This window comes from Sinocyclocheilus anshuiensis, unplaced genomic scaffold (genome assembly GCF_001515605.1).
Source record: "Sinocyclocheilus anshuiensis isolate Anshui unplaced genomic scaffold, SAMN03320099.WGS_v1.1 scaffold1891, whole genome shotgun sequence".
NCBI classification, from domain to species: Eukaryota; Metazoa; Chordata; class Actinopteri; order Cypriniformes; family Cyprinidae; genus Sinocyclocheilus; species Sinocyclocheilus anshuiensis.
In genome coordinates, this window is record NW_015549560.1 from 929,467 (window position 1) to 948,569 (window position 19,103).

The 19,103-nt window shown below is 41.0% G+C and overlaps 2 protein-coding genes across 2 annotated transcripts in view; one reads left to right on the forward strand and one right to left on the reverse strand.

Moving 5' to 3' along the window:
* Nucleotides 1-11,503, forward strand: part of LOC107657164 (Ral GTPase activating protein catalytic subunit alpha 2) — a 198,486-nt gene extending 186,983 nt beyond the window's left edge. Inside the window, exons 40-41 of the mRNA XM_016445189.1 lie at nucleotides 3,161-3,285; nucleotides 9,504-11,503. Of these exons, the coding sequence (XP_016300675.1) occupies nucleotides 3,161-3,285; nucleotides 9,504-9,661 (283 nt within the window). The 3' untranslated portion in view covers nucleotides 9,662-11,503. The remainder of the gene's footprint in view (nucleotides 1-3,160; nucleotides 3,286-9,503) is intronic.
* A 2,709-nt stretch (nucleotides 11,504-14,212) lies between these two features.
* Nucleotides 14,213-15,719, reverse strand: insm1b (insulinoma-associated 1b). The gene has a single exon (XM_016445182.1). It carries the CDS (start codon nucleotides 15,541-15,543, stop codon nucleotides 14,215-14,217), a length of 1,329 nt encoding a protein of 442 aa, XP_016300668.1. The 5' UTR covers nucleotides 15,544-15,719; the 3' UTR covers nucleotides 14,213-14,214.
* Nucleotides 15,720-19,103: the final 3,384 nt, after the last annotated feature.

The window sequence follows — 19,103 nt, forward strand, 5'->3', positions numbered from 1 at the left end:
GCATTATCTGTTAAAACTCTTCTGCAAAATGCTTAGAGGACATATTTGTCCTCCAAAGTGGATTTGCTTCATCTGTTTTTCCCTCTCTGGTGTAACAGCGCTATTGTACTATTTGTTTACACACTTTTTTTCCCCTTTCTCCCATCAACGCACAATCTGACCTGTGCTCGAATGAGGTCATCACATTATTTTACATGGCAGGGGGATGTTAAATTTGCCCTTTTGACACCACATCCCTCTCTCCAGCGCTTTCTAGAACATTCTGTGTAGATGTTCTGGGTGCACGAACCATTGGGAGTCGTGTTCTTGCGATTAATGCTTTCGGAAATTCCCACTATGCTTCGTTTCCATCTGACTGGAGAGTTTTCCATCGCAGGTGCTGAAAGGGTGACTTAAATTACAGTCACTTTGGGAAATCCCTAAACAACTTCTCATCGCCAAATTGTGTAGGTTCCCGCTCGTCTGCGTAAAAAACAGAATTGCCCCGTGTTTGTTTTTCTCTGAGCGCTAGCATTCTGGAATGGTGTTATCCAAGCGACCTCTGTCCGTGCAAACATTCAGCATATTTCCTGTATATTCCATTCTCCGACGGCGTGCGAAGCCTGCGTCACTGTCCTCTGCTTTATTGAATTAATCCAGCCCACCTCATGCATTCAACAGAACAACCTGTGCCGCAACAATTACAGAAACCTGAGACAGAGATGAGATGCTGGGCAGTGATGGCAGACAAATCATTAAGTCTGCCAGCAAAAGCAGCTTGATTGCTTTGACTCCTGATGCGTAATTGTCTATGCCTTTTTCATACAATGTTCACCAAAGAGCAAATCCCATATCTAAACACCAGTATACATTTATGCAAACAGCTGCCGAGTCTACGCAGTATCACGAAAATCAGAGGTTTGCCAGAATTGATGCGAAGCCGCAAACATTGTTTAGGCTCAGATGAATGTACGATACGTAATGTGCTGAGATTTGTTCAATAGATGAGAGGTTAGGTTTTTTTTTTCATCCTCAGGAAGTGGGAGTGCAGGTTGGCCGATGGCAGCGGTGACTCCGGCTGAGGTCAATATTTGTTTTAGGAATCTCAATAGCTGAGCCACGCTTAAGTCATCTGCATCTCTGATAATGGAACGCCATATGGCTCTGTTGACCTTGTGGGATCAGGCTTATTATCCCTTATTCTCACTCCTCTTTCCCTTCCTCTCTGTCCTCTAGTTCACGCACATACACTTTTCTTTTGCTCCCATTACTTAATGCTCTTCACATCGCCGTGACTGCAGTTTGTGTTTTCGATTATTTCTCTAACACTTCCATCTTTAGTTTTCATTCCTGGTGAGCCATAAAGACTCTTTACCGTAATGCTGTCTGTGTTTCCACAGTAGCAAAACCTGCTATTTTTAGATGATACTCCGAGCAAGTGCACTCAGACTTGTTTGTATGCATTCAGAACACCGCGTGCTGTCTGTTGCTGGTCATTTTGATTGCAGAGATTTCAGTTTTATTTTCTGACTAATGTGCATAAAGTTTTTCTTCCAGATACATGTGCCCCCTCCCTTTCTGCTGCGTGTTTTTAGTAGAAAAGCATGCAAAAGTGAAGCGGATTGCTCTCTCCTTGTGTGCAGCCCTCAGGCTCAGGTGCTTGTCAGTTCTGGGTTCAGACGGACCTTTTCAACAATTTGTCATGGTTGCCTCAGCCCCTGCTGCGCCGGCACGTGGCTCACACACACACACACACTGGCTCGCTCGAACACAGAGTGGTGTGCTGCAGCCAGTGTGGTCATGGTGGAGTGCAAAGGCCTTGGCAGCAGCCTAGCGCCTGGCGGAATAAGCAGCCTCCCTAATGAGATGGGAATGGCATCAGTGGGGCCCTCCAGAATTTCAGCAGGCAGGCATGTGGCCCTGGAATGCCCCTGCCTCCACTCCACAACCTATTCATTAGACATTAGAGCGTGCACACACACACACACACACACACACACACACAAGCTACATATGAATACAGCACTACACACAGATTGTATATGTGTATTAGTTCTTGAGTGATTGGCAGGCTTGGTTTGGTGTGTATGTGAACATCAAGGCAGAAACACCTGCTCGTGCATTTGTTTGGACGGTTAACGGACTGTAGCTGTAACTGAACAGGCTACGCTCACCATGTGTGTAATGACTCCAGTGCAAATGGCTTCAGGAGTCTGCTGGAAGATCTGATTTGTTTCATCTGCTATAGTACAAGTGCCCAGCCTATTGCATAAATTTGCTGTTTGCCCTAAAATGCAAACTGGAATGTGTTGGATCCTAAAGCAAAACTTGAATTAAAGCCAACCGGAATAAACTTGTTTTTTTCTGGTCTTTTCTCTGTTTGTAGTGTTCTACTACATCTCCTTTTAATTTATTTCCCCTGATTATTTTAGCTGCCTATACAAGGGAAAAAGATGGAACACAAAAGGGAGACGATTAGCAGTATATTCACACTGCTGCTTTCTATGCATTAAAAGCATATACTGTCACCAAGACTTGTACATTATAATGCCCACTAGTTTATGCTCATTACAGTTTTTTTATTAACTTTTGTTGATTAGACTTTATTCAGCAAGACTGAATTAAATTGATTAAAAGTGACAGTAAAGAAAAAAAAAAAATTATATATATATATATATATATATATATAATAGAGAGAGTATTTTTATGTTTGTATTTATATAAAAATTATGTTTTCAATGTTTTCAACATTGATAATAATCAGCATCAAATCAGCATAATAGATTTCTGAAGGATCATGTGACACTGAAGACTGAAAACTCAGCTTTGCATCACAGAATTAAATTCGATTTAAATGAGATTTTAAAATATATTCAAATAGAAAATGGCTATTTTAAGTTATAATAATTTTTCACAATATTGCTGTATTTTGATTAAATAAATGGTGAGATTTCTCATAAAAACATTTTAAAAATATTGAAAATAACATTTTATGCATTTTAATTTAATTTGTGTGTTTGTGCTTCTGAAGTCACGGTCACACAATAGCTTTGTGTGAGAAACCGACCAAAATTATTTTGATAAGCTATTTCTTCTATTTCATTTGTTGTTGCTGGTTAATTTCAAAGCCTGTGATGATTTGGTGTTATGTAGATGTGATTTTCCTTGACGGGCTCTTCAGTTATGAGGAGAGGGCTCTCTACCTGGAGGCCATCATGCAGAACCACAAGGAGAACATGACCTTTGAGGACTTTGCTGCCCAGGTCTTCTCGCCTTCCCCCAGCTACTGGCCAACGGGAGGTGCAGGTGAGACACATGACGTCTTTTATTTTCCTTTATGTTGTGGGTAGCAATTTATCTTACAGTCCTCTTCTGCATGTACATACTGTACAACGACTGGGTAGTAAGTGCTGTACTTACCCAGAAACATTAAACCATGTTCAGTTCAAGTACCTTACGTTACTTATAGTACTTTCTTAAGTTCACTGTAAGTATACAGTAAGTGCACATAGGGTAAAATAAAGTGCAAGTATTTTGTTTTTATTTTACTGTCCCATGCATTGCTCTTTTTCCACTGTTTATGAAATTGGGAAATCTCTAAAATGAATTAATTGTCTGGTACAGTTAGTTTTGAAATGTGTCGTCAGACTCTGTAGAGGGTGGATAATGCACAGGTTTAGATGAAGCCACGAGGTCCCTGCCCCCGACCATTCAGGCGCTTCATTTTAAAACAGCCAAAATAAAATCAATACAGCCTTCGACTGTGAAAGCCCAGTAAATCAAACTGAAAATGTGCTGTAGTACAGCTTAATGAATTACACAACTGAAAGGAGAAATTGATGTGGGCAAAATTCTATTTTAAAGTACACTTGCAAAATACTGTAAGGACCAGGGTCCCAGCATTTGTGGAAATTACAGGATAATATAATTTGTGATTTCTAGACCTTGAAATGTCAGGGAATTGATCAAATATTAAAAAGTCTTGGAAATGTCTGTAGTGAATATAAATTTAATTTACTTATGCTTAGTTCTAAAATATTTAGTTGGGAGTCCAGTCTCACAAATATATTTTATCCAGTAATCACAAATGACTAGAAATCCATTGGTAAACAGGTGTGGGAGTCCTGGACAGCAGTCTGATCATTGGTTTTCATATTTTACTGTCATTGATATAATAGTCATTTTTTTACTAATTATTATTTTTCATATTTTCTGCTTTCATTTTCATTTTAGTTATAAAGTTTTAGCACTTTTGTTGTGTGTTTTCAAAAACGTCATATTCACGTAGCTAGAAATATGAGATAATGTGCTATGTTTACTAATGTACTTATTAAAAATTACCTAATGATTAGCAGATCATTATTTAATGTAAATTAAAATGCTTACAAATGTCATTAAACTTTCAATTCATAAGATCATGCACTTTTTAAAAATCTTCAAATGATTTTGACAGATGGTTTACAGTGATTAAAAGCTTCATTAATAAATCATTAACAAACATTATATAATGCTTAATGCATCATTAGTTAATGTTTAGAAATGTTATTAAACTTTCATTTCATAGGATCATGCACTTTTTAAAAATCTACAAGTGATTTTATCAGAAATTATACAATGATTACAAGCTTTTTTGTTAATGTACTTTTCAATGCTAACCAATGTCATTAAACTTCTGTCCATATTACCTAATGCTCTATTTTACAAATATATTTATGCTATTCGTGAATGCACTTTTGACCCCTTACCCAACCCGTAAACCTACCCAAACCAGTCCCTAACCTTACCCATATCACGCCTCAACAGCAGCAAAAGTGTTCTGCATTAACACAAGCTTTTAATCATTGTACATCATCTGTTAAAATAGTTTATAGATTTTCAAAAAGTGCTTGATCATATGAATTAAAAGTTTAATGATATTTGTAAGCAATATTTACATTATCTGTTAATCATTATCTAATGTTTAATAAGTTTAGTAAACATCAACAAGCACATTATCTCATGTTTCTAGGTATGTGAATATATAACTAATGATCCGTTAAGCATTATATAATGTGTGTTAATGATTTATTAATGAAAGTTATTATAAAGTGTTCCCTGACATGTTTATGGTTTAAATTTTAATTATCAATAATAACACTGTTTCTCATACTACAATCACGATTCTGTGGAATTTGAATATTTCTTTATTTCTTCATTTCCAGAATGACAAAAACTCTTCTATTTGTTTGGTTGGGCATGCTAGAGTTTATTTACTTTTCTTTTCTTTGTTATTTACATTTTTAGTTTTGTTTAATATGTGGACTTTATTCTGCAAGTGGATGCTAAATTTGCCCAATCCCTGAATGCAGCAGTGATGATGTAGTGCACTTTTCAGGACACGTTCTTTGGGATCATTTTACAGAATGATGCTCTGACCGTTTTGATTTCTGTAGTATCGCCCGTTTATTTCCTAGAAAGGTGTTGAAATCGCTGTGGTGACTGCACAGGGAGCAGCTGAACTCCGAGAGAATTAATCCGTTAAACATTTCAAACTCCATCTCTCTGGCTTTCTGCGTCTCAGGGTTTCTTGTACCTCCACCAAACACATCAAAACTGCGTCCCCAGATTGTTGTTCTCTTTTTTTCTTCTGTTGGCCTCTCAGTCTCTAATGTTCTAATTCCTTTCTCAAGTTCATTATTTTTTGTTCTTAACCTCAGTTGTCATGCCTGTTTCTTTTCTTTTTCTGTTTCTTCTGTTTGTGCCACCAACTCCAAATTCAATATGTATTTACTAATTAATAATTTACCCATAAATGCAGGCTTAGGTTGGAAAGACGTCATTCTATGTATACATACATGAAATACAAGCTCTGTTCCAAACCCTATAGAGTTGTGTAGCTAGACTGCATTTACAACAGAATAATTATGTTGAATACTTGATTCTGACTGGTTCACACACACATAGATCGGTGAAACTAAAAGTGTCAATTACGTGTCATGTGACCAATGTTTTCTATAGTTGATTCACTTCAGAACCATTTTATTGTCCACATCCATCTGAAATCAAATATTTTAAATATTACAAGCTCATTTTTTTGTGATTATTTTTTCTAACATATGTAAATGCAGCTGTAGCAAAACTAACATGGTAATAATTATGTAGGAAGTCAGTTTTTAATGGATTTAAAACCTAATAATTGGATACCTAATAATTCACCCGTTCTCCTTATTTTACAATCTGACATGAAGTACAGTTTCAGGTTCCAGTGTAGACATAGTGAAGCCATTGCAGTGGCTTCAGCACAAAGTGGTTTTAGGAGATAACTTCTTATATAGACATAGCTCACTGGGGTTTGGAACAGACCCATAGATGACAGTTTGGACAGGCCAGACAGACCCGTTTAAAACACCAGCTCATCCTGTAGGACTTGAGTTGTTTTGTGGGTTACCGTCTATGATGCTGCTCCATGTTTCACCACCATCTCACCCATGACAGCAGGCAGGCGTTGGCCAGGGATGGTTTGGGACATGGATTACCTCTGGGCCAAGCTGGACTGTAAGACTTTTCTGCCTGCTTCCTCCATTAGGCATGTGGCCCCACACGTCTGTTACACAAACCTGTCTTTCTTTGTCTCTGTCTCTCTTTCTCCCCCTTTTCAGTACACTCTGCATGTTCCCCATTTTATGATTAGTGAATTGAGCACAAAGAGTTTCCTCCTTTTTCGGAACGGTTTCTTTTTTAAAATGTTATACTTGTGGAATGCAGTGCAGTGACAAAGATTCCATTAGTAAAAATTGTTACCTCTGTTCCAAAACTGAGTTTGCTACCAAGTAAGCAGCTACCTTCCAAGATAGCATCCTAAGCTGAATGGAAAGATTTATTTATTTAGTTTTTAATTTAGTAGGGCTGCATTAAATTGATCAAAAGTTTTCCCTATATAGCATAAGAGACTTCTTTCAAAACCCAAAGATTTTAGAGATCCCAAACTTTTGAATGGTAAGTTCATCTTTAATAACAGCATATATTACTGACCATCTTTTGGAACAGCCTTTGCGCCAAAAGCATGTCTGTATGATGCTTTAAAATGCTGTCTAGGTAGGCAGCTCACTAGGTTTTGGAACAGAGCTTTGAGGTCAGGATCAGCTACGTGTGAGGGAATAGAAATGTATGGTTGTATCCATGAAGGGTTTAGTCATCTAATTGAGTTGAAAGTATGTTTTTGTTTAATATCATAGTTGGTAGACAAGAACTTATCTGAAATACAGCAGACTAGTGTGTCTCATTAAACATGTACAGGTATGAAGGCCAGCAGCTCTTTACAAATATCATTTACACTAATAGAAAAAAAAGCACTAAAATATGTTGTTTTGTTGCTTATATCATCACCTTGCATCGTTGTGACCGTTATTCCAGCGCAAACACGAAACGATCACCTTTGTTCAGAAATAACCTCACACTGAGCCTCGTGCTCTGGTTTGGGCCAAAGTCATTTCAGTTATGTAACACAAGTTTAATGCACATATTGTGAAAACTTAAAGCTGTTAAATCACAGGTTTGTGTGTTTTGCGCCCCGCAGCTTTTCTGTTGTGTTCCCCATGTCAAACGTTCCTTCATTCTCAGAAAACACAAAGAAGAAGTGAAGTGGGCCAGTGTGAATAGAAATGTGTTTCACTGTCGTCTTGTCTTAACCGCCACAGGCTGTCATGATCACTGGGTGTTATTTTAACATTTTCTTTGTGTTGTCCTTCCTTCACCCCTCAGGATTAACATCTAACAGCCATATTTTCAACAGCGTTCTCATTCTCACTGTCACACACACACACACACACACACACACCCGTGACGGTGCGCAGCTTACGTGTTGCTCTATTGTCTTCTCTCCCTCTGTAGATTAAGTGAGTTACAGGTGTCAGTACAGTAACGGAAGGTAAGAGTCTCGGTCTGAACGGAGCTTGCGTTCTGCCACAGAGACCCCTCCCTTTTCCCCGGCTCGTCTACTCATCTTTCCCCTCTTTATTTCCACTAATGAGCGGCGTCTGCTCGGAGCTTTTAAAGGAACACCGAGGCAGAGCTGCACTGGGGCTGGCTGTTCTGAGCGCGCTCTGATTATGGACGCCGGCGGAGTAATCGTAACACAGTAGCAGCATGAATGGGTCTCCAGCCTCCTCTCCTGCATGTCTCTGCTTTATTCTCTCTTTTTCCCCTCTTTTCTCCTTTTGCTTTGTCCTTTGGCGTGTGTCTGTTTGCCTGAGGCCACATCTGACACTAACACCTGCCTACTGGAAAATGTCTTTGTCACTTACGCTTTTGTTTGGATTGCTGCAGGGAGCCAATGGGAATGAGGACCACTTACTGTTTCGATGCATATATATACAATATGAAAATATATATACTGTATATATATATATATATATATATATATATATGTTTAAAAAACATCAGGTCTAAGTAGTAAATGATAATAATAATAATAATAATAATAAAGAATGAACAGGTGTGACTAAGCTTTTGAAAAGCGTTTAAAATGTAATTATATATTAATATAGTTATAGTATAGTTACTTTGTGTTTGGCTGCATGTTATATTTGTATATATAGTCTTGTTCTCACACTTTTCTTTTCACAACAAACACAATGCACTCTTTTATTTTTACATTTTTTTTAAGGGCGATTCACAAAATCAGAGTTGGTGAAAAAAAATTATTCCCAGGGTTTGCATGATTGATTTGATTCACACACCTCACCGTGCTTCAAATAAATCTGATGATCAGACGGTTAGTCGATCACTGTGATGACGATTGACTTATGCTCTCCTCCCGGCTCAGCTTCAGTGTGGAAACGTAAGACGGCCAGTCATCTCTTGAAGCTATAAATGATAGAAATCCCTGGCACGATACATAGTTCAGTCAGCATTAGAGAGGAGGGACCTGTGGGTAAGTGTGTATCCTCTCTGCTGGCATCCCGAGTCCTCCTGAGATGTTCTGTGGACGTGTGGAGCAGACAGCACCCCGCGCTCGTTTACTCCTCCCCGACTCCTTTCACACGCTGAGACCGTTGTTCTCCGCTCTCCTCCCCCTCTTTCAAAGAAGCCCTGGAGTGGAGGTCCTCTCCAATGAGCGCATGTTCCCCACACCATCTGCTCGCAGAAACTTGAGATGCCCGTAAAAAAAAAAAAACGGTCAAAAAGAAAGAAAGAAAATAGCCAAGCAGATGCCATCTTGACAAAGCAGGAAGCTTGTTTAATTTAGATGCTTTCTGGAGTAGCAGTATTTCAGAATGCCAGCAGAATCCATATTTTGCATGTCTTTTTTTTTTACTGCGGCAAAGTGGAACTGCTTTGTAGAATGACAGTTATTGCAATTAACAGTCAAATGGTTGAGGGCTAATTTTGAGTTCTCAGCTTTTTACTTAATCTCCATTCACATCCGTCTCTATCAGAGGAGGTTTCCTGCTTCAGTAATGGCATGCTATCAGTTTGAAAGCAAGCTTATTAATGTCATTTCGGCTTATTCTTCACTCCGCGTGTAATATGTCCTCCCTTCCCAGGTTCCCTCAGCTGCAGCACGAGCGCTGACCTCAGTGTTACTGTGACGACCAACGACTCCGGCGACCAGGTCTCGCCCACTATACCGCGCGCCTCTAAGAACCGGGTTTCCGGAAAGCTCCGCCGCTCGGCCAGCGCCATCAGCAAGTCCTCTAACTGAACACTTCCACCGGCTGTCAGACTGCATTGTGGATGAATGTATCATTTGACTCTAATGCTTTCCACCTGTTGTTTTTTTTCCCTTTTTGAAGCCGAGTCGCAGTGAAAGATGCAACTGTTGTCGCAAAATGATGTAGCTTCACCTGTCGTGAAGAAAGAGAAACTGCAATTATGCTGAAGTAAATCTTCAAATGTGAAATTCATTGCTATTTTCTAAATAATGCTGTATTTGGAATGGATTTACGGATCCCAAAAATGTCCTTACGACCGAGTAGCAAATGAATAATACGAAGCATTTCAAAAACCCTGAGGCTTTAGCTAGTTTTTAATACTCTCATTGTCCAGTTCTTTGAGCTTTTCTTCATGTCAAACACTGAAAACCCAATCACTGATGCATATGGAAGAGACTTTTTTGTTGTTGTCCCGTCCCAGCGCTGAGACGCTCTGAAAGAATACTGACACTTTTGAATCATCAAAAAAAAGAGAGAGTCTGCTTTTACTGCTTTCAGAACGTAATCAGTGCAACAGACTGCAATGAAATCACGATTTATTTTGTTATTATGATTTTCTTTTCATTATTTTACGGAACTGATTTATGCAACATGCTGAATTGAAAAGGCTCCCGTTGTTTGTAAATCTGTCGAGGTGTAGCACAAATGTGAGCTTCTTAATTTGGGAATTGAACGTCTCCCATTGCCGTCATGTAAATCTACTCCAGCATTGCGATGTTTTTGCACTCACTCAGTGGTGGTCGAAGTTAGTTCCGTTCTTCCCTCTGTATTTGGATGTACATTGCTTTTATTTTGATTTGATTTGATAATATATATATTTGTTTCATGTTGTGTGTGTGTGTATAGATATATATAGAGAGAGAGAGAGAGAGAGAGAGAGAGAGAGAAATATCTGCCATCGTACTATTCCTGACTAAACGGAGGAAACGCCTCCAGCGCCTCAGGTGAAGCTGATGCTTGCACTGGCTGTTTATGAAGGGAGCTGTTCACAGTGCCTGTGTAATACCTGTCCGGATTTTCTGAGTTGTGGTGTTTTCTTTGTGGTTTCTGCCATCGTTTAATTGATCCTGCACACTTCCTACATGGAGAGCAACGAGTCGTACATTTCACTGGAGTAAATTGAATGAGATTGTCTGCGTTTTGTGAGAGCTGCGTTTGTCTGATTAGATGCTGGATAGGGGTTCTTTTCCAGCTGCTTCCCCGATTCCCACGTGCCTCTCCGAGTGCCCTTTACTGTACCAGCAGCATGCCAGCGCTTCTCTCTCTTTCTCTCTCTCTCTCTCCTGCTGCCCCTCTCTGTTCCCGTAGAGACCCGGCCTGGTTGCCATGGAGGCCAGGTGTTACACTCGCTGCAGGCTCCGCCCAGGCTGCAACAGGACACATGTTGCACTACTTTGCCTTACCTGTACACTTGTCTTTGTTTCGCTTCGCCTGATACTTTTTCTCTCTTCCAAATGCTAAGTACCATGCTCTGAATGAAAAACGCTGTCGAATGTATGCAAACCGACAGCCCAGATCCCACCTGAAATCTCAACTGAGATCCTGCAGATTTGAAATGGGCTTTGGGTTGAAAATACTGCAGCTGGCCTAACTTCTGTTTGATTTTGACATGTTCATTGTAGACTTTGTTGTTAGCCTTGTATATTGTGTCTTTTTTTTTCTTTGAATGTTCTAAATTCTGAAGGGTATAAATATATTAATGCCTGTAATATAATCTTTGTATAAGACATTGAAGATAAGGAAGCTTGAAGATTTTGTCATGACTTGTTAACATATCAGACTGTTTTTAATAGAAGTAATCACTTTATCTTTACTAGAAATGTGAAGAAATAAAAACAATTCATTAAATCGATTTGAAGTTCATGTTTATATGCGTTTGGTTGGTCCTCATTGTTTCATGATTCATGAGTAGTTGCTGTGTCCTGCAATTTTATATTTCATTTAATCTGTATTTCTATTTTTTACAATTAACAGCATTTTTACAAATGTAACAGATGAGCGAATGCTCAAAATAATTTCATAGAAATAAGCTCTGGGAGAAATAAAAAAAATATGGTGCAGGATTTGCTGAAAGAGTTTTCACTCTGAAATTGCTAGTAAGTTTTTAAAATATTTAAACATGAAATTTTGAATTATAGAAATTGAAGTATGATTTTTTTTTTTTTTTTATAAAATCTTTTCCAGTAGGCCTACTGTTTGTTTCAATTACAAAAAAAAAATAATAATAATAATAATTTTTGGTGTGTTTTTATTGAACTGCAAAAAGGGTGGTTAAAAAATGGTGTTTTGTTTTAATAAAATAGACACACATAAATGTTTACCTAAATGTTTATTGATGAATAAAAAGTTAAATAGATATACTGTTTGTCAACTACCCATATCTCCTCTTCAAAGAGATGGTTCACTCAAAAATAAATCATCTGTCATTATTTTCTTTCTTTTTTCCCATGTGGAACACAAAATGTACAAATACCTCCTACTGTGTTCATCAAAAGAAATGAAGTCACGTTTTGTCATTATTAAAGCCCTGTGTTTTGTGCATGAAATACGACATTGATTTTGACCTCTCGCTTCCCTGCTTCTGACCTGGAGAGACTGTATGATGATGTGGTGTTGTACATGTGTGTCTGAAATCATCCGTGACTCTGTGCTCTAGTGAGAGAATGCATGGCCATATTGTGTGTTCGAGCGAGTGGGTGGAAGTGATGCTTTGGGGTTAGAGGTTGTTCTGTTGCTGGAGCCGAGGGAATATTGAGGGTAACCTGAACCCCTCCCATCTGTCTCCCCTGCTGCTCCATGAGCACAGACGCGTTCCTCACCGGAGTACAGGTGCACACGCTCCAACACCTACAGCTCATGCAGGTGGCCTCCAGCACACTCGCGTTTAATTACTGACTGAGTGTGTGCGCACGCACAAAATCTGACCAAAACAACAAGTATGATTTTTCTTTTATTATTTTCTCGCCAATTGCACTCTTAAGTATGCATGAAGTAATGGTTCTGCATAAACCAAATCAAGAGTAAAATCATTAGTGAGAAGCAGATGACAGCCGTGAAGTGTGAACTTTACACATCTGCTCAGAGGATGCATTGGTTTAGACAATCAGATGCTCATTTTGCAAACTTCACCCTGATCGTGCCTTTGTTATTTGATTTGTATCCGCTTATTTTATCCTATACAGTGATTTATCATGTAAAAGCAACACGATGGATTGGTTGCATCTTTAGAGTCGTACGAAGCAGGCACAGATGGATGTGAATGAATCAATAATCTGTGCTGAAATGCCTTACGGGTTAATGCCCTTGTACATTTCTGAGTTCATTATTACAAAGGATGTTGTCACCCTTGAAATGATTTCAGCTAAATTTACAGTGGGCCAACTACATTATTTCATTGATCAAGCACAGCTTACATAATGACTTCAGAATGACCTGACCAATTAAAAATCAATACTTCTGCCATTTAAAGCATGGAAAGGGGTTTGGGATAGAAACTGTAAAGGTGTGAATTGCCAGAGGTTGGCTTTATATCATCTGAGCATTTGACACACCTGTGGAATGACAGTTGGTCATGCTGCACATTGACTGCTGTAGTAAAGTAGACTGCACAAAAACACTTTTACACCCCTGCTTTGTTCTTAACGTCATGAATTTCTGTTAACTTTGTATAAATCTGTAGATGAATATGGGATAGAACTTGTATGTCTTTATGGAGTAACTGGCTCGATTGGAATTACAATAATGTGAAGTCCAAAAGAAAGGTCGTTGCCATTTACAGTTCTCATATTAAGCAATAATAGCTGCCTATATTATTTAAATTAACTATTGTACGAATGGTACACGGTGGCTTTGTGTGGCAAATATGCACGAACAAGAAGCGTTTTCATTTTGAAAATATTTTATTTGAGTAGACAACACGGACGCACATATAAAGCGCTAGGTAGCAAACATTTAGGAAAATAAACTGTACGTAGAAAAAGATTGCATCTATAAGAGCTTCACGTTTCAAGAGAGCGCACAAAACCCAAGACAAGATGATCTCCACACAACGATTCGACTGCAACATGTGACACCCAATAATTTATACAAAGCCATTGAAAATAAATAAATACATATATAAATAAAATATTACGAATAAACATATTACAATAATTTTACATTATGATAGTAAGCTGTAATTGTGTGCCGACATTCAAAAACAATCATTACACTGAAGAGTTCTTAAGGCAGAAGTTTGATGTATTTCTCTAAAGGCATTTCTGGCTACTAAAGGGAAACTTTTCAAGATTTCTTGTAGTTTTCAGTACGAAGAGAGAGAGAGAGAGCATTTTCAGTCCCGTAATTCACATACTAGATTAAAGCTACAGACGTGAAACGCACAGCATGTGAATTCAAGGCAGAGGTACATGAACATATCTTAGGTCTAGGAGCTATTACATTACCATGTGTGCAAGGGTTCTAGAAAAATACCTTTGTAAGGACCAAACTAATACTTTTCTAGCGAGGGATTGGATGAAGAAAACAGATCGGTGTGGGTTCTTCTTCAGCAGGCGTTACGCACGGGCATCTGGAGAATGATGACTTGCCTGTTTTCGGTGGGGTGGCATTTGTTGATGTGCCTGGTGAGACCCGGCGAGCTGTAGAAAGTGGCAGGGCAGAACTTGCAGGGAAACGCCTGGGAGTCGTCGTGCAGCAGGCGCAGGTGTTGCTCCAGACTCGCCCGGTTCGGCAGCTTCTCTCCGCAAGCCGGACACGCGAGACAGTCCGCGGAGCTTAGATTGAGCGGACCCGGGCTTTGGCTGTCCTCCGAGGGCACGAAGTCGGGGCTCTCTGTGGTGCGAAAAGCCGGTCCGAGGATTTGATTTTGGAGCGCTTGGTGTCCCAGGATGTGCTTCCGCAGGTAGGCTCGGCGCTTGAATCTCTTCCCGCAGTGCTGGCAGTCGTAGAGCCCGTCGTCGGAGCTGGATTCTGACAGACCCGGACTCGGGGAGTCTCTGTCGCTGGGGAACTCTTCGGGGAAAGGTTTGGCGGGTTGGAGGGCTTGTTTGGGCGCGCTCGGCACGCGCGGCTTGTGCCAGCGCCGGTGGGAGGCCAGGTTCGCCGGACAGCTGAAGACCTTCTCGCACTCGGGACACCTGTACTCCACCCGCACTATCCGGGAGCACTTGTGCTGTGCCAGAGAGAACGGGTCCGAGTATTCTTCTCTGCAAAGCTGGCAGATGAACTCCCCCAGGGGCTTGTTGGTGTTGCCCGAGGCCGCTCGGGGCTTGAGGTCCACGGGCCCCTCTTTGATTTTCAGGCCCAGCACCGGGGATGTGGTTACCTCGTCCTCGAAGTTGAGTTTGCGTATGGCTTTGGGTTTCTTGGCGCTTTTGCTGCTTTTACGCTCGGCGGCGTCAGAAGAAAGTCTTTTGGCGCCGGTTCGGATGGCGGGCGCCGTTCCGCTCCGGTTACTGTTGCTGGTGCCGATTTTTAAGTCGACCGGCGCAAACAGAAGATGATGGTCCAGGCTGGTGAGAGAGGCGGGAGTCGGGAACGATTCGGCAGAGACGGGCGAGCCGAGGTTGAGACTCCGCTCGAAATATTTCCTGTCATGCTCCTTGCTGATGGGCCGGGTGGGGCTGTACAGGGCTTGGTACACCGTCTCCGGGTTGCCGAACTGCACCGGCTTGGCGCTGTGGACCGACACCGGCGCCTCTGCCCCGTCCGACGGGAAGGCTGAGGTGATGCTGTCCGGCATGGGGGCGCTGGGCGCGGGTGGAGACGCGGCGATTTGACATTCTGGAGCGGATCCTCCATCCTCATCCGAGCGTATCCGGTACGAAACGAGCGCTGCTTTCTTGTTCCTTTTCACCAGGAATCCTTTGGGCATGTCGGCGGATGGATGAGGCGAGGATGACAAGGCACAACAAGACGAGATCCAGAGCCACAAACGCGCCGTCCGCCTCCCTCCCTCTGAGAGATGCTTTTGCTCCTCGACGCATAGCTGCACTCTTTTTAAGCTGGAATGATGTTATTGTTCTCGCCCCTAGTCGCTCCGTCCTCATCCAATCAGGAGCGAGCGAGGATCTCTGTGGAATTGCCCGTGGGAGGGCTGAGACACTCGAACCGGGCGCTACAGAGCAGATGAGCCTGGCCTTTATTGTAGCAATGCGCGCTGCTCTCTATTCACGGTCTGATGTAGATGTATGGAGAGGAGCTCGTGCCGCGGCTGCAGGGCACAGGAGGAAATGTCACTCACTGTCATCGTCGTAGTCATCTTCAGAATATGCAATATATGCACTTAACTTAATCTTAGTAAAATACATAATTTAGATGGGAAACTGTTTCGTGTGTGTGTCGCCCATGTTTACAGTTTAAAGTTTCCTTTTCACGCGTGTTTCGTGTAAATAATAGCGTATACTTAAAAACTACATTTACTATTTACAAGCAGCTCCACAAAGTAGAATTACACATCGCGCGTTATTAATTAGCGCGTATGAAACACGAACATGCTAAATAAGTCCACAGTGCTTCCTGTGTTTGCAAATCTGGACGTTAGGAGAGATTTGTAATGCCACGCGTCTGTCTGAGGGCAGTATAAATCAGCTGGCTACCGCATGCATAAGTCATCAGAAGAAGCCCTCATCTCTCAACACAATAGCCGCGTCTGGACAGCCGTCACAGGCTTTTTTGCCTTTGAAAAGCAAATTGACCTCTACAGGGATACACGAGCAATCTGGCCAAAAGAGAGACGCGTGCTGGACGCAATCAAAGATGAGCACTGACCTCGAGGTCAAGCCAGGGGTCAGCCATCATTGCATGTCTTCAAACCACCATGACCGGTGACAACTTCAGACACTGCAGCGTTTGCCAGAATCTTTTATTTAACGCTTTCAATTGCAGCCCAAGCTACACATAGTTCCTGGAAATATAATGAACTACAATGGTGGGGGGGGGGGGGGAAAGCACAGAAATGGGGGGGGGGGGGGGGAACGCAGCTCCACCGTACATGAAGATCACTAGTATTCACTTCACTGATGCTATTCAAACTACAAAATGTGTTCGTTTACGTTTAAATAAAATTATCCGTGGTGTATTTGAGTCATAAGCACAGAAAAAAAGAGTCAAAGTTAGAAATCAAATACTGAATTCCAAATGATTCCAGTAAGCTACTCTTAGAATCATTTCCAATACATTCGTTTACTATAAATATCAGCAAATGCACAGTATGGAAAGCTCTAACGCAGACTTTAGGTTTAGATCACAGCACTATAGCATCTTATGTTTACTCTGTGAAACAGTTGTTTTAAATTCTCTTTTGCGCGCATAATTGGACAGACGTGTTGCACGGGTTTGCATTCATCTATTGTTCCCCTCATTAGCATAAAGCTGCAGTATGACCGAGTCAAATAATTGCTCAAGCATTGGGATGTGCGCCTGCCACCATTCTCCCCTCCAGTTTCACAAATATTACAACACTGGCGGAGTTTAACACTACACGCGAGACTGAAACGTTCCTAAATTATAACGTGCATAGTTGCGCCGCGCCATCTAAAAGTTCCCAACATCATCTAAAGTTCTGCTTAAATCATGCATCTGCACCCACCTGGATTTGCGCTCATCTAATATTTAACTTAATCTTAAGTTCAGACTCATTTTCCCTTGATCAGAACATGTTTTGCTCTGTGTTAACACTCTGTGAAGTTTGTTTGTCTAGGTCTTACCCAGCACAATGCACTTCGATGGCATTTTAATGAGATTGTGTGCGTGCGCACCGGCCGTATGTGCGCGTGTTTGCTGTGTGGCGCGTGCTTGTCGCGTCTCATTTGCATACAGCTGCTCGGCCGGCGCGCGCCCCTCCCCTACTGGCCACGAGCCCCCTCTCAATGCGATCACAGTAAAGACTTACCAACATATCACTCTAAACTCATAACAAGACAAATGTGGGCATCGTAACGAAAGCCATTGTGTTTACAAGCTCGGTGGTTTAATGCCAAAAGTAAAACGTGGACTAGAGCAGGCATTAGTACATCTGTGTGAGCAATAGGTTTGACTAATGTTTGTGTTGTGGAGTTTAAAAAGAATATTAAGTTATTCAAAGAGTTATTGATTTCCTAAACAGACATGCACACTCTAAACTGTTCAAACTAGTAATCAAATCTAAATGCTTAATTGCTCAGTATTAGGGATTATTCAGCAATGTGTGGTAAGGGTCATTTGCACTGCTCCTCCTACAGGTTGGCACATGCTACTGCACCAACCACACAAAACACTACATGAGTGTATTGTGTTCTCTAAACCTCCCAGTGTTCATGAAGAACTTTTTAAATCAGAAAAGCTAAATGGTCAGTTTCTGGCTTATGTGAAGACATGTAAGATATTCTGTCGCAAGGATAAGCATAGCATGTTAATCTGTCATGATAAATTGAGAATAAATGCATGCATTTGAGTCAGCGTAGGAATATGATACCCATATTACCAAACGAAACCACGAATGAAACATTTTCTGAAGCAAAGCTAAAAGCATTTGAGCGCTGCACAGCTGGAAAACACTGGGACTCAATGGCTGCTGTCCATGGTTCTGAAAGCAGCCTTTTGCTTCACAAATCACCTTTATGCTGCAAAAAGGGTGGATTTTTGTAACAATGCAATAGAACCATTCTGGGTTCCCAAAAGAACCTTTCAGTGAACAGTTCTTAAAAGAACCATTTTTATTGTGTGACAAACATTTTAATAATCAGAAGAAACTTTTTCTACTGTAAAGAACCTTTTGTGCACAGCAGAGGTTCCATGGATGTTAAAGGTCCATCATAGAACCACTGATGCCAATAAAGAACCTTTTTAAAAGTGTAGAACATCCAATGTCTTGACCGCATTGACACTGAACAAAGAGGATGCAAGAAGAGCGTCAAACACTCGCTGGAATGCACATGCAGCATGCAAGACGCTCACGCAGGCACATAAATAAACCAGGCCGTGTTAAGAATGCTGAATGTTGCATTTCCCAAACAAAGCATTTCCAACATTGACACACAGCTCGTTAGCTGCCATCATTTGCATTCCTGTATAATTGTGCATCACCCTTGATTTGTATATGATCTTCCTTATTAGCCCATATAATGGGGTTAATAAGAGGCAGCTCATTGCACTTATCGTTTCTCTGCCGAGAGGAGGCAAGAACAGAGGCAGGACTTAATTAATTGTATCAGTCTTTTCATCTGCAGCAGTAGTGCTCCCACACGAACATTAATATGATTCTGCAAATGGAGGGAAGTGGTACAGCCTGGGCCAGAGACATAAAAGATTGGACTCAAATTAATTTAGGCCTAATTAGACTGTGGGCGTCAGGGAGTGGTTTGCATAATAAGACCCTGTAAATGAGCTCAGACGCTTAGCTTAAGGCAATGCCTTTACATCCGCCTTAAACTAGACATGACAAAGAGTTTGACC

Coding starts and splice junctions, on each gene's coding strand:
- insm1b (XM_016445182.1), bottom strand. CDS start 15,543: ATGCCCAAAGGATTCCTGGTGAAAAGGAACAAGAAAGCAGCGCTCGTT.